Genomic DNA, 19145 nt, shown 5'->3' with positions numbered 1-19145 from the left:
CTATTTCTATCACTACCACAAAACCCTGCATTCCTGTGACAGCGATACCAAGGGTGCCTGCACTGGTTCTTTGCTCCTCCTGACTAATTCAGTGGGAGAAGAAAGGAACTCTCCAGGCTTCCCAGCTCAGGGATGATGCCCTTAGTGGACAAGGTCAAGGCCCTCTAAAAGCCTTACCTACCACACATGCAAGTGCATAGACGTAAACACCCGTGCACACTCACTTGCATCTGTCTCTCTGACCTCTGCAGTTAGCCCATCTTCTACACTCTGAAGTTATTTTGCATCCTCCAAGGCCTACCTGAGCCCTTCCTCTGGTCAGAAACCTTGTCTAACGATGGGGCAGCACCCTCTGGTTCATCCTGACTGGGGGTCCGAGGCTCCCCCGCTGTGCTGGGCTGTCCCTCAGCCAGACCCTCTCTTTGTAAATGGGGGTTGCTGGATGCACAGGAATGAGCTCTACAAGAGGGGCCCTCTGAGCATCTGACCCCAGGGGCAAATGCCTTGAAGAAAGCCACTCCATGTGCAACCTGCTTTGGTGACACGTGTGTGACTGCTCTCGGGGTACCATCCCTGGGAGAACCCTGGAATGAGTCAGCAGGGCAGGAGGGGAGGAGGGTGCCGCTTCTGAGTCTCTGCAGCAGCTGCACTCAGAGAGCCCTGCTCTGCTCCGCTTTACAAGCTGGCCTAAGGTTCCTCAACAAAGTAAAGTAAGTAGTGAGGAATCAGGCACAAAGCAAGAAGGAAGTGAGGGATCATCTGACCGACCCCTGGCTCAGGGTTGTGGGAGAGACAGCGCTTCTTCATCCAGGAACTAGGAATTCTCCCCACTGCTGGGTCTTCCCCTAGGACTGCTCTGGGTCTTTGAAGCTGTGAAGTAATAAGGCAGATCTCAGGAATGTGGCGTCACAATGTTCTTTCTTGGTGGAAAGATTTCATCAGTCCCTAAACCACGGGGAGCTGAGATGATGCGACATCCTTGTTAAAGCTTTCTAGACAGAGCAGATCACTACTGTGTGTCGGGCACACCCCCTCCTGGACGTGAGACTGTCAAGTGCACGGTGTGCTCGGAGCAGCTCTAGTGGCATTCTGCAGCCTTCAGGAAATGCTGGCTGCTGAAAAAGAACATTTTTAAAGCTAAGCAAATTTGGGGCCGGCACCGTGGTGCAGTAAGCTAAACCTCTGTCCGTTACCAGCATCCCACATGCGTGCTGGTTCATGTCCCAGCTGCTTCACTTTCAAACCTGCTTCCTGCTTACAGCCTGGGAAAGCAGCAGAGAACAGCTCAAGACTTTGAGTCCCTACACCTGCATGGGAGACCCAGAAGAAACCTCAGGCTCCTGGCTTCCGACAGGCTCAGCTATAGCCATGGCTGTCATTTGAGGAATGAAGTGGTGGATGAAAAACCTCTGTCTCTACTCTCTGTAACTCTGCCTTTCAAATAAAAATAAATAAATCTTTTTTTTTTTTTTTTAAATGAAGCAAGTTCGAGTGCAACATGATCAGAATTCAATGGTTTTGAGTTGATTTTAGCCCCAGTGACTGGACTTCCAGGAATTCAGGTCTGTTTTCCTAGGTCAATGGGAGCATTTAGGACTGGCAGGTTTTGATGCCAACATATGGCTGGAGCCTGGGCAGTAACAGCATGTCCCTTGCTGTCCTCGTTGGGGCCCTGGGAGTGAGTGGCAAGGCAGAAGTCTTTCGATCTCAGGTGTTGGAGGGACAGAGCACAGAGAAGAGGCAATGCTTGGCAGTGGAAGCAATTTTACTTAGAAGGCAGAAAAATATAATCGGCCGTGAAGACTGGGAGACTCTGAATACGTCTGCACGCAATCCGCTTGGGGATGCAGGGATGGACTTGTAAGAGCCGCCTTTCAACTTGTTTCCCTGTCTAACGCAAGGGCGAAAACATCAAAGTCAAATAATTACCTTCTCTGGCCAGATCCCCAGGTGGAAGTAGAGCCTGGCCTGGAGGAGCAGCAGCTGCACCTGGTCCGGATACATCGCCAGATACAGGTCCAGGGAGTCTCTCAGGAGCTGGTACGACTGGTCAATGCCCTCCCTGGCAGAGAAAAGCACCTTGTTATCCTGCTGCTTGTTAACAAGGACCCTCGTTTTACACATAACTTACACACATCCCAGACAATTTTCATTCTGGTATCCCCTTTGCTCAGCAAACAGTTAACAATGTTCCTAACAAAATACACAATAAGTGTAAATCTGTATCCCATTTTGATCATGAACATTAAATTAAAATTCTAGGTGTTTTCATTAAGTAGTCACCTCGGTAACACTGTAAAAATTAAAACCATAATTTTGGGGGCCAGTGTTGTGGCACAGTGGGTTAACCCAATTCTGTGACCCCAGCATCCCCTCTTGAAGCACCAACTCCAGTCCTTGCTCCTCCTCTTCCACGTCAGCTCCCTATGAACGTGCCTGCGGAGACAGTGGAAGATGGCCCTTGCCGCCCAAGCAGCAGACACAGATGAGTTCCTGGCTCCTGGCTTTGACTTGGCACAGATCTAGCTGTTGCGTTTTAAATAAATAGATAAACTGTAAAGTCTTCTGTTTTAGACAGAGACGAATTTCAGGGACAGTGAAGCTATCATGAATGGTACATATGTCCAAACACATCAAAAGGACAGCACCAGGAAGGACACTTAGCAGAGACCGTGGACTCAAGCTGATCCCGCCACACAAGCACGGTCCCCTGACCACAGAGCTGCATCACTTTGCTGTGGACTGGCCAGAGAAGACAGACTGGGCATGTGTGGGACAGCAGTAACGGGACTCTGTACTTTCCGTTCAAGTCTGCACTCAAGCCAAAACTGCTCTCAACAGCAGGCTGGAAAACTATTACTATCATACACCAACTACAGCTTCCAATCTTTCCTGTCGGGTACATCTGCCTGGATTCAGAAGAGACTGTTTAATACTTCTGTTCTCTTATCTAAGAGACAGGAAAGCACAAATTAAGTGATAGCAAAAGGATCATGAGGACATCCTGCCTCTGAAAAGCGACATAAGATATTCCTGCCAATGAAAAATGCCTCTCCAAGTCTGCTGGGAAGACCTCAAGGTCTTGGGGCACATCTCACCTGCAGCTTTGTGTCAGGGGAGGTGTGCACTAGCCTTGCAGGCGGACAGCTGCACACACTGCACCTACTTCTTAAAAAAAAAAAATTGAGGGCCCGGCGCGGTGGCGCAGTGGTTAAGGTCCTTGCCTTGCACGCCCGGGATCCCATATGGGCGCCGGTTCTATCCTGGCGGCCCCGCTTCCCTTCCAGCTCCCTGCCTGTGGCCTGGGAAAGCAGTCAAGGACGGCCCAAAGCTTTGGGACCCTACACCCGCGTGGGAGATCCGGAAGAGGCTCCTGGCTTCGGATCGGCATAGCATCAGCCGTTGCGCTCACTTGGGGAGTGAATCATCGGACGGAAGATCTTCCTCTCTGTCTCTCCTCTCTGTATATCCGCCTTTCCAATAAAAAAATAATAAAAAATAAATCTTTTTTTAAAAAAAATTGAGACAAATTTATTTGAAACAGCTACAGAAAGAGGAAGGGACCAGGAGAGAGAGAGGTCTTCCACCTGCTGGTTCGTCATCCCCAGGTGACTGCCAACTTCTGGGACAGGGCAAAGCCAGGAGCCTCATCTAGGTCTTCCAAGTAGGTCTCAGTACGCCAAGCATTTGGGCCATCTTCTGTTTTTCCCAGGCCATTACCAGGGAGCAGGATAAGACATGAAGCAGCTAGAACTTGAACTGGCACCCGTAGGGGATGTCTGCGTCACAGTGGTGGCCTTGCCTGTCACACCACAAGGCTGGCCCCGTCCCCACTGCCTTGCAGTGCCACAGGGGCGCTCATCATATAAAGCTCTCTGGGAGGCAAGGCAAGCCTCTACACACACTCTGTGAAAGCCCAGAAAACCTTACCGCTTGCCCAGGCTGAGCAGGTTCCCCACCATCCGCTGCAACACCTTCTTCACGTTGACCACGCCATACAGTGCTGCAGTCACGTGCTGGCCGATCAAGTATTCACATTCTTTCACCGTCAACTGCTTGCCTTTCCCAAAGGCATCAATGTAGATGTAGTCAAAGATGTCCAGCGTTGCCCTGCACAAGAGCCAAACACCGAATGAAATACCAAATGGCCTGACATCCAGAATCCCTGCTTCATGCAGCTCAAATCAGAGACAGAATGTCAACCAGTAACATTCCCACCAGTGTCAAGGTCCTGTCCAGTTAAAAGCCTGCCCTCCACGCAGTGCAGCCCCTGCTGTGTCTAGACAACAGGACATGGAAATTAAGCAGCAGCACTGACAGACAACATCTAACAGACCTTCTGAGAAAGATATATCTCAGCACACACTGCCAGGTTTGTTCACGAGTTCCGTAGATTCACAGTAGTTAACTAGGCCTCAGGGGATCTGATGGAAGCTAGGGTCCCTGACAGCAGGGTTCAGGCCTCAGCTGACACAGGGTAGTCTGAGACCTGCTGAGCGTAACCTAGCCTCGAGCTGGCACGCTGTACGGCCACCAGGAGCTGCGCTCCTGCACTTCAGCAGGCAGTGTCTGCCACTGAACTGCCTTCTCTGAATCACTGTCCAGCCCTGCTCCCATTCTCCAGAGACCTGGGCTCGGGAGAGCAGGGTCTGACGTCATGGCTCAAGAACGTCCAATTCTGTACTGTTCACAAACCCATCAAAGCGTACCAGGGTTCATCACCAGGAAACAACTTCAAAGAACAAGTTCTAAGTAATTAATTTTTATCTTCTTTCTTTAAGAAGCTGATTTCATGGCAGGACACTACTACCTTTCAGAACCTAAGACCCCATCTGTTTTAAAACCAGGGGACTTTAATAGCCACAAGACTCTAGATTAACAGGCAGTTGTTGAGAATGCACAAGGATCTGGGGTGCCTTTACCCAGTCTCCCATGATTAGCAGTCCCCGCGCGTCTCCCACACAGTACCACGTCCAAACACTGACGCTCACACAGGTAAGGCACAAAACAGCTCCACCCCCAAGCTCCTAACTGGGAAGCTGTCGGCACACACCTAACTTGGCGCACCATGACCAAGTCCCCAGGACCACATAGGACATGTCACAGGAGTCTTACCCTTCAGCCCCTTGGCACCACCTTAGCAAGAAGTGGCTTGGAAAGTTGACAGGTTCCAGCGGGACTCCCAGCTGCCGGGCAATTGTCAGGTACAGCAAAGACATACTGATTGGGATTCCTGTTCTGCGAATCAGGACCTACAGGAGGCAAAATGTTTTCAGTTCACAGAGATGAAAGGTCCTTCTTATTCTTTCAACATACACTCCTGTCTACTGCGCAGCAGACACGATGCAGGGTTGGAGGCTTGGGGAATACTTTGTTTATTTAGATTAGGAACCAATAAACTACACCCCATGAGCCAAATCCAGCTCACTGCTATTTTTTGTTAAAGAATTTATTAATTTAGTCACTTATTTGAAAGGCAGCTAGAGAAAAGGAGAGGTAGAGACAGGGGTGGAAAGATATTCTTCCTGTTGGATTACTTTCCAAATAGCCACAAGAGCCACGGTTGGGCCAGGCCAAAGCCAGGAGCCTGGAGTTTCTTTCAGGTTTCCCACATGAGTCAGGGGTTGAATGACTTGGATCATTTTCTGCTGATTTCCCAGGTGTCCTAGAAGGGAGCTGGACTGGAAGGGGAACAGCCAGGACTTGAACTGGTGCCCATATGGGATGCCGACACTGCAGGCAGTAGCTTAACCTGTTACACCACAGAGATGGCCCAGGCCCACCACTATTTTTTTTTTTACAGCTTGCACAAAGCTTTTTACTCTTCACATGTTTGGAAAAGGAATACTATTTTGTCACATGAAATGAAAATCAGCACGCATACACACAGTGGGCTGGACCAGAGCCAGGCTCCTTTACTGCTTGTGTAACGTCTGTGCATCCTGGCACATTGGAAGGACAGGGAGTTCTGACACCGCCCATGCCCTACTGCGTGGCCCTTCACAGCAAGGATGCCCCACGCCCTATTTGGGCTCTCCTTCCAGAAAGCACTGAAGACCATCTGGAGGAGAAGCCCTTTAGTTATGACACAAGGACATCAAAGTAGCAGAGAGCAAGAGAAACAGAGCCACATGGGAAGCAAAAGTATCCAAAACGCATCAACTTGATGCAGCTGGGTCCCAGCTTGCTTCCCACATGCCAGCAGCAGCCTAAACAGAGCACTGACTGGCCTTAGTAACCACAGGACACGGACAGGCCAACTGAGTCAGAAAACGGCTATTGCTAGTGAGGGACTCATCTCAGGGGACTGCAGACAAAGGACATGCCATGGCGAAACAGTTAAAATTCAGAGAAGCGTCCCTGCAGGAGGGAGAGAAGCGTTTTCACGGAGCACTCAGAGATGGGAAGGCCAGAGCTTGTCCTGAAGACACACACATCCTACCACAGGTGAGCTTACCGAGGCACCACACACAGCTTGCCCTGACTGTCCTCGGGGCACTGGCCACCGGACCTCCCAGGGGCTCAAGGCCCATGGCAGCTCCAGTCCCAACATGCAATGACACAGCAGATACACAGATTCTACCTTGAACCGCCTCGAGATTCCTCACAGTACCTAACATGAGGGGCCCTGTTCTTATACTCTTACTGCTTACACAATAGTGACAAGGAGAAAAGTGCACATGTTCAGTACAGACACAGCTACGGATTTTTCTTCATTGTTCTGGATGTGCAATTGTTGGAAGACATGGACCTGCGACAGGCTGACTGGATTGTCTTGACTGCACCTGTACCCACCTGGTGCATGTATAAGTTCAGGGCATTGTAGTAATCCATGCGATTTCCCTTGAACTTGAGTTGGTCATACAGGACGTAGTTCATGGCATCCAGCACCTGGCTCTGGAGCTCTATTTCCATGATCATGGCAGACTCACCTGAAACACAGAGCACAGACGAGGCATGACCGGCACCCTTAGGAACCCTAACCGCTTTCCCCCATATGAGCAACAGTCTAGTAGCACCCTGGCAGAGTCTGCAGTAGATAAGCAGATAATAGTTTGGTCTCCAATACTGTGGGCACACACATCACAGGAACACACCGCCACACTTCCCAAATGACCCCACTCTAGGTTTTCCTTTCCAAGTAGACCTGGATACAAAGCAATTCCACACCTGCCTTGAAGGCCAAGCTTGGGTGGCGACTGTTGATGCCTCGAAGGGTTTTGCAGACAAGCTCTACGATGCTGTCGATCTGGGCCTGGATGTCCTTGAGGCTGATGTCAGACAGAGGATTGCAGTACTGGTCAATGTACACAGCACCTGAACACAAACAAGGGGTACAGAATAAATTCTGCCTTGTACTTTGTTTGTGCTAGCTTGTTGTTGGACCTTAGACACCCTGGGCTGTAGCTTTCACACCATCGCCTAGAAGCTTCTATCCTGGATGCCAGGCTTTGTGCTAAGACACTCTGGAGCAGGAACATTTTATTAGCAAAGAAGGTTGCACACTTTTTTTTTTTGAATAATCCAAACCGTTTTCACTGGTCATGGACTAAGGCCACGGTGATACACAGCACATTGCTACACCCTACTGCAAAGAGGACAAACAGCACCAAGGAGACCTCGCGGGGTATGTCTCCCTAACTCTCCTACAGACTCCAAATCCAACAGCTCTGAACACCCAGAGACAGATCCTTTACCAAACAAAGCCGAAAGCCCTTGGTGACTGGACATCTCAGCAAAGTGCAGCTCTCCAGGTAAACGGGCTCTGGAGATTCCTTATTGAGACCAGAGAAACAGCTGGGCTTGGAGAGCTGCAGCTCAACACGACAGAGTACAGTGAAGACACTACCTTAAAAACTACCACCCTTGGGCCAAACATTGTAGCATAGCACCATCACACAGGGGCACGCCAGTTTGTGTCCCAGCTGCTCCACTTCTGATCTACCTCCCTGCTTATGGCCTGGGAAAGCAGTAAAGGACTGCCCAGATCCCTGAGCCCCTGCACTCACATGGGAGAACTGCAAGAAGCTTCCAGCATTTTCCTAGCTCAGCCTCTGTAACTCTGCCTTTCAAATAAATAAAATAATTAGTTTTTTAAAAACTATCTTCCTAAAATATATATAACTTCTATTTAAAAAATTGAAAAAAAATTGCATACATAAACTACAGGAAACAGTACAGGAAATAAAGCTTATCAAATGCTCTTAACTCCTAGCCCCAGTGCCTAGGAGGAAGTATGGGTGGTGAGACAGGTATTTTAAGCAATGGAAACAGATTTCCCATCAGTGATGGAAGGCATCAGGCTTTCACACAACCAGCAAGCCCCTGCACTGGCCCTGGGGAATGCAGAGTGAGTACAACACACTGTGTGACTGGTGAGAGAAACACACACAAGACTGTCCACTGCGGAACGGCCCAGCAGTAGCTCAGAGCGGCGTCCCATTCGCAAGCAGTCGGTCAGAGCTGAATGGAGGCGAGATTGGAGCTCAACTCCAGAGGGCAAATGGTTTTCCAATTGGAAGCAATTGAAAGCAGGATTCCACATATGTGGAAGTGAGGCCAGGTGTTTATAGCTCTTCTGTCCAGACCATGGCCTGGAGGAGGAAACAGGGCACTGTGGGACAGACTGGGAAAGGCCTGCAGCTAGGTCAAGAACCACATCTTTGAAGGCACAGAATGGCAGGTGGACATTGTACATGGGGAAGCCATTGTGCATGCTAGAGGCTTCATAGGGAGTTGGGGACAGTCTGGCTGGGGGAGCAGAAGCTCATGAAGATGAAGGCTGCCAGAAGCCACAGCAAGTGGGAGCACGACAGTGGAGCAGGGACAGACCATGAGGTAAATGGGAAGGGAGGAGGAAAAAACCCAATCAGGGAACTCACTGGAGCAGGGAATGAAAGTGAACCAACCATATTTCATCACCATACTTTATGGCAGTGTTTATCTAACATGGTAGGAATTAAAAACAGTTTTTAAAAAATGAAGTCACATCTTGTTCCCATTCATTACTCCTTCCACCTTGCTGTGGGCTGGCATCTCCTGTACTTGCCATCATGAACCACAGGCGCCGAGGCACAGAACACAATGTTCTCATCAGAATCTACCCAGGGGTTAAGAGCTTTGCAATGGTCACACGAACACTCAATTGAAGAGTCAGCTTCTGATGGAGAAATGATGCTGAAAGCTTGCATGAACAGCCGATCCACTTCAGCGGCCCAAACATTACTCCCCACTTTGAACCAGTTATGCATCTTTGAAAAGCACTGTCCCCCTAGCTGACAGCTTAAGACTGACAAAAGCTCTGCTCCACACTTGCCAGCGTTGCCCTCTTCCCTGATGAGAGGGCACAATTTGCTATCAGTCACCCAGGCCCCCAGCTGGCATCTCCACTCTCCACCAGTGGGGACAGTATTCCCCAGGGACTGCTCCTGGAGCCAACTCTTCCACACCTGTGGGAACATTACTGCACATGGGGAAAGACTCACCTTCAAGGTATGACTCATAGTCATCAGGCTGCTGAAGAAAAGCCTTCAGATTGTTTAAAATTTTCTGCTGCCGCAGGTAGTAAAGAATTTTCTTTGCATAGTATTTCCAGGTCAAAGCTTTCCTGCGGAAAACGAACAAGGAGCTAAGAATTCAGATTTTAAAACTCCAACTACCTATCTTTATATAGTCACAGAGGTAGTTCCGAGTGGCATGGCACCTGCCAGCAGGGCAGTGGAGGCCCATGAGCCTTCACACCAGACCATCCCTCAGTCAGCACTGCTCAAATCTGAGTCGTGGGGTCGGGTCTGCTTTCAGGCTGCCTTGCCCAGCCGTTGGCAGAAGGGAAAGAGGGGCATACCAGAGGCGGCTGTACTCACTGAAGGATGCAGCACCCAGAGGCTTACTGCACCCATGGAAGGACCCAGGGCAGCAACCAGAGACTCACTGCACCCACGGAAGGACCCAGGGCAGCACCCAGGGGCTCACTGCACCCATGGCAAGAGCCAGGCAGCAACCAGTTTGGTCTTGGGGCCCGGGTCAGCACCCACAGGCTTGCTGCACCATGCAGCAGCCAGGAGCAGCACCAAGCTTGGCCTCGGAGCCCTGGGCAGCAGCTTTTCTCCCTTACGTGTGCCGCCACTGCAAGCTCTTCTGGGCTCACAATGTCAAGTGCTGTTTGTTCACACTGTTGAAACCAGTTTATTTCCAGGAGCAGAGTTCTCAGAAATCCAGATCTGCACAAAGGCACAGATTCCAAAAAAATTCCATGTAAATAGCATGAGCTGATCTGATGCAAAAGTTCACTTTTCATAATGCACGGAAAGTCTGGTTGTGCAAAAGTTGGATTTTGAAAATGTACCAAAGTAAACCTCTTAATTCCACTTTTCCACAAACACTCCGAAGTGCTGTCATCCACCTGCTACTCCTTACCACCTTTGGACTTCTAGGGGCTCCCGAGACCTGCTGCTGCCCCCAAAACCACCCATTTTAGTAACGAGTCACTGGGACTGGCGTCACATAAAGCCTGCAGTGTCAGCATCCCATCTGAGTGTCAGCTGCAACCCGGCTGCTCTGCTCCTGCCCCAGCTCCTGCTATGCACCGGGGAAAGCAGAGGACAGTCCAGGAGCTTGGGCACCTGCGTCCACGTGGAGGGCCCAAACAAGCCCCGGCTCACAGCTTCAGACCGACCCAGCCCCCTCTGTAACTCTGCGATGCAATCTGGGGTCCGAGCATCAGGCAAGAGCGCATGAGTGTCCCTCATTACCTCTTGTGTACCCCATTTCCAAACAACAAGCCTTTTCCAACAATGAACGCAGTCCACTACAGAAACCAGCATCCCCAAAACACATTCAGTGTCCTACACCCCCCGTCATTCTGCAAGCTCAAAATATATGCCAGCCAAAGTACAGACCACCTACCATACTTCATTCTGAAAAGATTAACAATGTATATTTTCACTGGCTACTACATTTCCAGTCTTTTTTGGGGTCAATCTGTTAAGTAAAAAACACTATTTTACTATTATTTTAGATGCTTTTTAAAATGAAAAACCTGTATCTTTAAAGCTTTTTAAAATTTTACTAATTTGAAAGGCAGGGAGAGAAAACATTTTTACTTATTTGCAAGGCAGAGAGAGAGGATGGGGGAGAAAGATCCTTCACCTACTGGTTCACTTCCCAGACGACTACCAGAGCCAGTCCCATAGAACTTCCTGTTTAACATGATAAAATCATTTACCTATGTTCTTTCGTTGCTTCTGCAATATCAGTCTGAGTTAAGGAGGTTTCCCCTAGAAAGCACAGTGTTATCTTTTTAAGGAATTTTCATGGTAATTGCTTTCGAAAATTTAGTTTAATCCTCTGGGAAATTGCCGTTTTGGTGTATGATAAAAGTTTCATTTCCTCCCAGATGGACACGTGTTTTGTCCAGTACCAGTTATTAATGGAACTTCTTTCACCTCAAGAGCCCAAGTTTCTTTTTATTCTTAGACACATCTCTGAACTGCCCTCTGCTGCTGGTGATCTTATTTTCATTGAAAGGCTATGATGTCTCACTACAAGCAGCTTTATTATATGTTCTAGTATCTCATGGTGATGTTCCCCAGTCTTGATCATTTCAGTTTTTTCCCTGCATCTTCATGGGATTTTACTCTTCTATATTTATCTTATGATTATATCATCCAACTGAAAAAGAAAACTAAGACTCTCTCTGCTTTTCAGGTAAATAAATATTTTTTAAAAGGAAAACATGACATGTGGCTGCTGATTCAGCTCGTTCCCTGGGAAAAGCAGAGGAATATGGTCCAAGTGTCCCCTGCCACCCAGGGAGACGCGGATGGAGCTCCCGGCTTCGCCCTGCTTTAACCCTGGCCCCTGTGCACACCAGGGGAGTGAATCAGCAGATGAAAGCTCTTTCTCTTTCTCCGTCTCACCTCCCCTCTTTCTTTAATTCCAACTTCCAAATAAATCATTAAACAATAAAAAGAAAAAAACAGAGAAAAATAAATCATCAGAAATATTACTTATCACAGTGATGCAATTTGAAAGACAAAGTACCCAGTGGCAGGGGACAGCTGCACGCTATAAAACACGAGGCAGCCATGCACAAAAGTGAATCTGATTTTTCTACCAGCTGACTAGGATGGATTTCAATAGGGTAATGCTGAGTGAGGACAAGAGTGTAGAAAAGTATCCATTAAATGATCTCTTTGTGACATAACGACCTCCTTCCCCCACGCATACCACTATCTATTAGCGTGGAAGAACACGCTCCCTGGGCTGTTACTAGAAATCAGGGAAGTGAACAACGGAGGGAGAAGGGTGGAAGCATAAGCATCAGCCATGCGTGCTGGACCCCATTTCAGCACAGGCAAGGTGGGCTGAAGGCTATGCCTGGGGACCTCGAGGCGCAAGTGCGAGTGGGACACAGGTCGGCTTTTATTCTGAAGGCTGTGTGATACAGAGTCTTAGATCACACCTCAACACATTTATAGGTAAACCAAAATAGAAACGGGAAAATGACCTCCTGATCCGCACTCACCCAAGGCCTGGGATAGTGACACATCTGAGCTCTCCCCCACAGCTGCTCTGCTGGCAGACGGCGCTCCCAAACCCCCTTAAAGACAGCAGGACAGCCTAAGCCTTGCGCTGCCTCATGCTGGCCTCGCCCAGGGAAAAGCCAGACGACTCTGCTTCCCTTCCCTCCCCAGTGAAGTTTCGGAGCCTGCGGGGCACAGAATCTTCCCCACGGGCAGGTTAGGCCGCAAGCCAAGTCATGTTCCAGGTAATCTGGAAATTGATCTTCGCAGTGGAAAACATATGGCATAAGACATTCTAAGCAGCACCGAGGAGATAATGGAGTCTTGCCGGTCAGGAGGGCACCCCAGGACCACAGTGTACTCATCAGGAGATAAAAGGAAGGCGGCCCAGATAAAAGCAAGATCATTGCCTAGCAAAATGCATAAACTGTAAAAAAAAAAAAAAAAATTAAAAGTCCATCACACTGAGACAAGCTTAAGAAATTATTTTCTAAAAATAAAAGCATCAGTTCACAACCAGTGAGGTAGGCAGAGAGGTGATTAAGGGAGAATGTATTATCTGATGACATTAACAGATACTACTAACAAAGCACAGTGTGTAACCCACAGTGGGACCAAGCCTTAATCCCCTTTTCTTTCCAAAAGGATTTTTGCAAGATTTCTTTATGTAGCAAAACATGTTCCAGGGTTTAGCCCCACACAAATCACAATAATTCTTTTTAAGGTTATGATAAAAAACGAGCAAGCAAGCAAGCAAAACCTCCACTCAAGTTAGGCTTACCTTCCTTCCATATTTAGGATGCACACCAGTTCATCCTCAAAAAATATCTCTGGTCCCTCCAGATTCTCAATGTCGCTGAAGCCATTGCAAGGAACCTAAGAGGAAGACACACACACAGGGGCTTCAGGGATGAGGACTCTGCAGCTGTCACTCACACTCATAGGGACAGGGCTCACAGCTCCCCCACACCCTAATACGGTCAGAGATCGTCACTCGTCCACAGTTACGTTTCCACAGACTGGAATGTCTGAAATTGCTAACTCCACATTCTAAGGTGAAGCCCAGTTACTCTGAAACAAGGACAACTGCTCCAAAGCCTCCCCATTGGGGATCACTCTCTCCCACCGCACAGATCCAGCTGCATCCTGCTGAGGGGACCACCAGGGATAAGCCTAGGAGTTGGGCAACTCCTCCAGCCTGCAGGGGATTTAGGCTCTTCAGATTCAACATTCTAAGAGTTGTCCACTTTTCCTTTATGAAAGTGGCCAGGACGGCTCAGGTCAACCTGTGGGCATGCCGAGAACACAGGAGCACACAGCTCCAGAGCCATGCAATCACCCAGGCACAGATCCCATCTGAAGTCCACTCCTGCTGTGTTCAAAGTCCTTGACACACTTCTAATTAAGCAGTGGCGCAGGGAGAGAGCGAGAGCGAAGGAACAAACACAACAATTCATCATGACCAGACAAAGGCAGAGGGGGCTCCAACTGCAGCTGGAACCAGCTTGCCCAGCACAGTGGCCATTACCAAATAGTCGCCATGACCATCTAGCTGGCTGTGGCAAGCCCTGCCAGCACAAGGATGCTCTGTACAAACACACCCTGTCATTTTAGCACTACTGAAAAGAAAACCTCAGGGATCATTTTATTCGAGGGAGTTCTACATCCGAGGTATACAGGGAGCTTTTAATGCTTTGCCACTTTTTACAAATAAGGCAGCTCACTACTGGGTAGATAATTTGCAAAGCCAGAAGAAATCGCACAAGCATCATCCACCCGTCTGGGAAAACAACAGAAAAATCTGAGTGCTCCATCGCAGAGGGATCAGGTGGAGGTTATCAAAACAAGCAGCGAGCTGAAGTCCTGGCGAAGAGAAATCCCAGCGATGTAGACTCGCTGCAGCACCTCCCTCAAGCCCACTCTCTCGGCCCCCCCCCCCCGCGGCTTTTTTAGAAAAGTGAAGCCAGCAGGGACAAATGGCTTCGTGTCGCTGGCTGGGAGGCAAAGGACACAATGACTCTCACAGCGAGCCAGGGAGCTACCCACCAGAGCTGGATGAGCTAATGCCTGCAGGTCCGGACACGGACACACACACACACACAGACACACACACGCACACGCGCATGCACAACCAGGCAGAAGCTGGCTGTCACAGCCACAGCTGCTTACGTGCTCTGAAAAGAACCTCTTCGAGAACGAGGCTACAATCTTGCGGGCTTCTAAGCCAGCTTTCTGCCGAACTTTATATTCCTCCAACCAATTGACGTAGTCGGTAGGGCTGTAGTGTTTCATCAGGGAAGGCCACCTACAAGGAGAAGACAGGGCAACCCCGGCTGCAGAGGCTCCAAGGCAACTGGGGGGACAGCCTTGGGGTCCTGGCTGGGAGGGTGGGGTGCGGATAACACGGGTCCTGGGATGGCTCTAGGTCCAACCTCCCCACCGACTCGCCACGCACTCCCGCTCCCACGCACTCGCCTCACGGAGTGACCTTGGCGTGGCGACACGATGGACGTGTGTGTGTATGTGTGTGCGCGCACGCGCGTGTGTCTCCCCACCCCATCTATAAAATGGGGACATGGTGGTAGCAGCAACAAGGATGACAATGACAGTAAACATGGATGGCGCGCCTCCTTTAGGGGGCCGGCTTGGGGTGCGGGCTTCCCACACGTCGTCTCCTCTGGTGAGAATCACGGTACCCCGATGGTCCAAGGACCTCAGCCCGACCCAGCTGACGCCTGGGCGCACCCCCTTCCCCACCGCCCCAACCCCACCTAAGGTCACACCCGGCACCTCCCCGCACCCCCATACCCACACCCCGAAATCCATGCGCTCCCAAGTCGAGCCGGGGAGGCAACGAGCGCCGGCCCCTGTGTCCCCGTGGTCCCGATGGGCACAAAAGAGGCGCTCAAGGCGCACGAGCCTCAGGAGGCGGCGTCGGCCCTGACCGCGGGGACCCCGCGCCGGGCGCTCCCGGACGCGCCATCTGGGCACCGGGGGCCCCGCGGGGCCGAGACCGGCCGGCCCGAGGCCTTTGTCTGGCGGCCGCGAGCAGGGGCACTGGGGCTGGGGGTCCGCGCGAGCCGAGAGACGAGGCCGGAGTGTCGGGGCGGGCGCGCGGGGCGGTGGGCTCACCTCACCCGGAACTGCTCCTTCCACACCTTCCCGCTGCTCTGGCACAGCTCGCGCAGCCGCCGGCAGGTGCTGGACACGCGGCCGATGTCGGCGGCCGTCAGCGAGCCGCTGCACAGGATGTACTCCAGCACCTCTCCCGGCAGGTTGACGAGGCAGCTGAGGCCCGTGGCCTCGGGCGCGGCCTCCTCAGGCACAGCAGGCACCACCTCCATCGCGCTGTCGACCGCTGCCGCCGCCATCTTGTCCGCGTACCTGGGACTGTCGCGCGCGCACGCGCACCGGGGCGTCCCGCGTCGCCCCGCCCACTCGCCTCGGGGCGGGGCCCTGGGTCGCCCCGCCCACCCCGGCCACACCCCCACCCATTCCCAACTCCCAACTGGGCAGAAACCCCGGAGGCCACAATGGACAATAGGAACGTCCATTTAAAGAAAGAAAGGTTTTTAAAGTTGGCAGGCATGGAAACCGTGTACGTGTTCACGAGTGCTGAGCGCTTTCTGTGCGTGAACTCACTGCATGCTGCCAAAAATCTCCCCAAGCCACAGATGCCCGACTGTGGCCGGGAAGGCCACAACACTCCCAGGGGCCTTTGAGCAAGATTCTAATCCAGTCCACCTGACTTTAGCTGGACTGTGCTCTTAACCACATTATGACAGCAAACTATTCTTTTTAAATTGTTAAAAATTTTTTTTTTTTTACATGTTAGAGAGCAGAATCTTCCATCCTCTGCTTTGGTGCCCAAACACACAGGGGCAGGCCAGGGTAAAGCCAGGAGCCAGGAGCTTCTTCTGGGTCTCCCACATAGGGGCTCAAGCACTTGAGCCATCCTTGGCTGCTTTCTCAGGCCACTATCAGAGAGCTGGATTGGAAGTGGACTAGCTGAGACTTGAACCATTGCCCATATAGGATACCCGTGTCACAGGTGGAAATTTAACCTACTGTGCTACAGCACTGGCCCCACTCATTTATCTCTCAATGTATTTGAAAGGCAGAGAGAGAGTTATTGAGAGATTGGAGAGAGATCTTCCATCGCCCGGTTCACTCCCAAGTGTTCACAACAGCCAGGGCTAAGCCAGGGAATTCATTTCAGGTCTTCCACGTGGGTGGCAGGAAGCCAAGTACTAAAGCCAGGCTGCACATTAGCAGGAAGCTGGCTGAGAATCTGAGCTGGGGACTCAAAACCCCATCCCTCAAATGTAGGACCCAGGTGTCCCAGCAGAGGCTTGAACCTCTGTTCCAAATGCCTGCTCTGGCTAACCATCTTCTCATGGGGCGGTGTGCTCAGTAGCGCCCTCTGCAGTACTGTAAGGGCATGACAATTCCAAGCAGGTGCAGAGAGGTCTGACTGCTCTGAGCGCATTCTCATCTGGCACAATAGGATCTACAGTGGTAACCACCGCACAGTTAAGGAAAAAGAGGTATCTGGCTCCGAGTCAGACAAGACTGCTACAGCCTGGGTCCCCTCTCTCAAAGCGGGAGTGCTGGCGGGTACTCTAGGTGTCTACGCCAGCTTATTATTGTTATTGTTTTTTAAACTCAGTTCAGTGTCACACTCTGTGCTGTATGCCTTGGGAGATACGGAGTGCTTGACCTTCAGGAGTTCAAGGGCCACGTGGGGTTGGAACAATCTGTTGTCAGCTTATGGAGGCTGAAATGTAGTACTCCCCATCCACCACCCTGTGTGGCCCTCAGGATGCCCTGAGAGGGCTGAACTGTGGAAGTTACTTTCCCTGCCAGGCCGTCAGTGGCTCCTAGTGCCCTGGGAAATGAAGCTGAAACTCCTTAAAGTGGTTGCTGGGGGACAACACCCCGGCTTCCTGCACACGCCCGTCAGAAGCTGTTCTCTCCCTCACCACTCCTCTCTCTTGCTTCCCACTTACGGCGCTCTCACACATTCTATTTCCCCCACCTGGAGCCCACTCCAGGGACATCTGATCATACCTTCACTCCCTCTAGGGCTCCGCATCTCCAATACACCCTCCCCTGACCCCCGTCCCACCGGCACCAGTATTTTGTCGTCTTGTTTGCTTGCTTTGTCACTGTGTGTTCAATGTCCATCTTGCCCCACCAGGCTCCTGTCAGCATCACCTGAGTGTCCGGCTAATGGGCATGGTCCCCACATGTGGCCGATTCTCCATGACCACTTGTCACTTATGGCTATCTAAGCTGCCCCATCTGTAGAATGGGAATAACAGAAACTACCTGCTGGGGTTGCTGTGGGGCGGGGGTTAAATATGCACGTCCATGGGAAGTGTGTGGAGCCAAGTGCTTGGAGGAAGTGGGTTCCAGGCAAAGTATGGGATGTGGATGAGTGTCCAGGGTCCCTGCGGGGAGGTCACAGGCTGTGCAGGGGCCTGTGGACTGGGATCCCAGCCCCATTCTCCAGGAGAGTTAGGCCAAGCACAGGAGCCCTTGCAGCCTGGCCTGGGTGACAGTTTGTGATTTAGGAGTCAGGGCAGCCTGGGCAAGTGCCCAGTCTACACTGCAAGCCCCTCTGACTCCTTCTACAATAAGCTCACTCAGCCTTGCTGGGATCTGTTTCCTTGGTCCCCGTTGTGGCCCCAACCCTTATGCCCCGCTTCCACATTGGCCCCAGTAGTACCCAGACTGCAATTTAAAGAAAGAAAAAAAAGCTTCCCAACAGCCCAGCAGTTAGGTGATGGTTAGCCCACAGTTGGGAGGGGACCGGAGACCCCCTTTTCAGAACCACTGCTGCTTTCTGCCCATCAAAGATGACCAAGGAGGGGCTGGGATGGTGCTGCGTTCCAGTAGCCTCTGCCTGCAGCACTGGCTTCCCACGGCAGGGAGCTGGTCTCTGCTAAACTGCCTTGGAAAGCAGCACTGGCTTGGCCCATCCCTAGCCACCTGGGGGAATGAGCCAGAAGGTGGAAGATCTCTCTCTCTCCATTTGTCACTCTGCCTTTCAAATCAAGTGGTCTTAAAATGATGACCAAGACATTGTCCAGAGAAAACAAACTTCTGTCCTCCCAGAATGCCTGGTGCCAAGTCCATGCTCTTGAGGAGGGTGGTAATTTAACCACCACATCAGCGCTTTGTTCTTTTCCAGTTCAGCTGAGGATCGCCCAGAGAACACACTGTGCTGGCCAGCTGCCTGTCGTACAGAGAACTCAGGCCTGCAGGTGGTTACAGCTGGGAACGAGGTGCCCCGACCGACTGAACGCCCACGGTAACAGAGAGTGAGGGACTCCGTCTGCCTTGAGACTTAGATTTCAAGATTTCAAAAGGATGGAGCCCAGACCCTTAGGACAAACAGTCCCATGTTGTAACACTGGCAAGATTTAGTAGGGTTGAGATGTGGTCTAGTCAGCTGATCAAATGCTACTGACCAGAGGAAGGAATGGGGTCCTGATGCCTGCTATACCATGCATGGGCCATGCAGACTGGGTGCCATGAAAAGAAGCCCCCTTGGCATGATGCGGTCTGCTCCCGTGGTCACGAGACATCCACAACAGGCAAAGCGAGGGAGGCAAC

The 19145-nt window shown here is 51.1% G+C and overlaps 1 protein-coding gene across 5 annotated transcripts in view; it reads right to left on the bottom strand.

The window, feature by feature from the left end:
- FBXO21 (F-box protein 21) overlaps positions 1-15913 on the bottom strand; it is a 34506-nt gene extending 18593 nt beyond the window's left edge. For 2 of the 5 annotated variants that reach the window (XM_040986924.1, XM_040986926.1), the window contains exons 1-9: positions 15657-15913; positions 14694-14829; positions 13306-13400; positions 9486-9607; positions 7171-7317; positions 6796-6932; positions 5116-5252; positions 3931-4110; positions 1930-2062 (exon numbers count right to left, since the gene is read on the bottom strand). In XM_040986924.1, the coding sequence (XP_040842858.1) occupies positions 1930-2062; positions 3931-4110; positions 5116-5252; positions 6796-6932; positions 7171-7317; positions 9486-9607; positions 13306-13400; positions 14694-14829; positions 15657-15895 (1326 nt within the window). In that variant the 5' untranslated portion in view covers positions 15896-15913. The remainder of the gene's footprint in view (positions 1-1929; positions 2063-3930; positions 4111-5115; positions 5253-6795; positions 6933-7170; positions 7318-9485; positions 9608-13305; positions 13401-14693; positions 14830-15656) is intronic. The other 3 variants (XM_040986925.1, XM_040986927.1, XM_040986923.1) reach the window with 2 other exon arrangements.
- Between the last annotated feature and the right edge of the window lie 3232 nt (positions 15914-19145).

The sequence above is a fragment of the Ochotona curzoniae genome, unplaced genomic scaffold (genome assembly GCF_017591425.1).
Source record: "Ochotona curzoniae isolate NIBS_2020 unplaced genomic scaffold, NIBS_Ocur_1.0 contig_46, whole genome shotgun sequence".
NCBI lineage: Eukaryota > Metazoa > Chordata > Mammalia > Lagomorpha > Ochotonidae > Ochotona > Ochotona curzoniae.
Note: the sequence above shows the minus strand (reverse complement) of the source record. Positions and strands in the feature narration are given on the sequence as shown.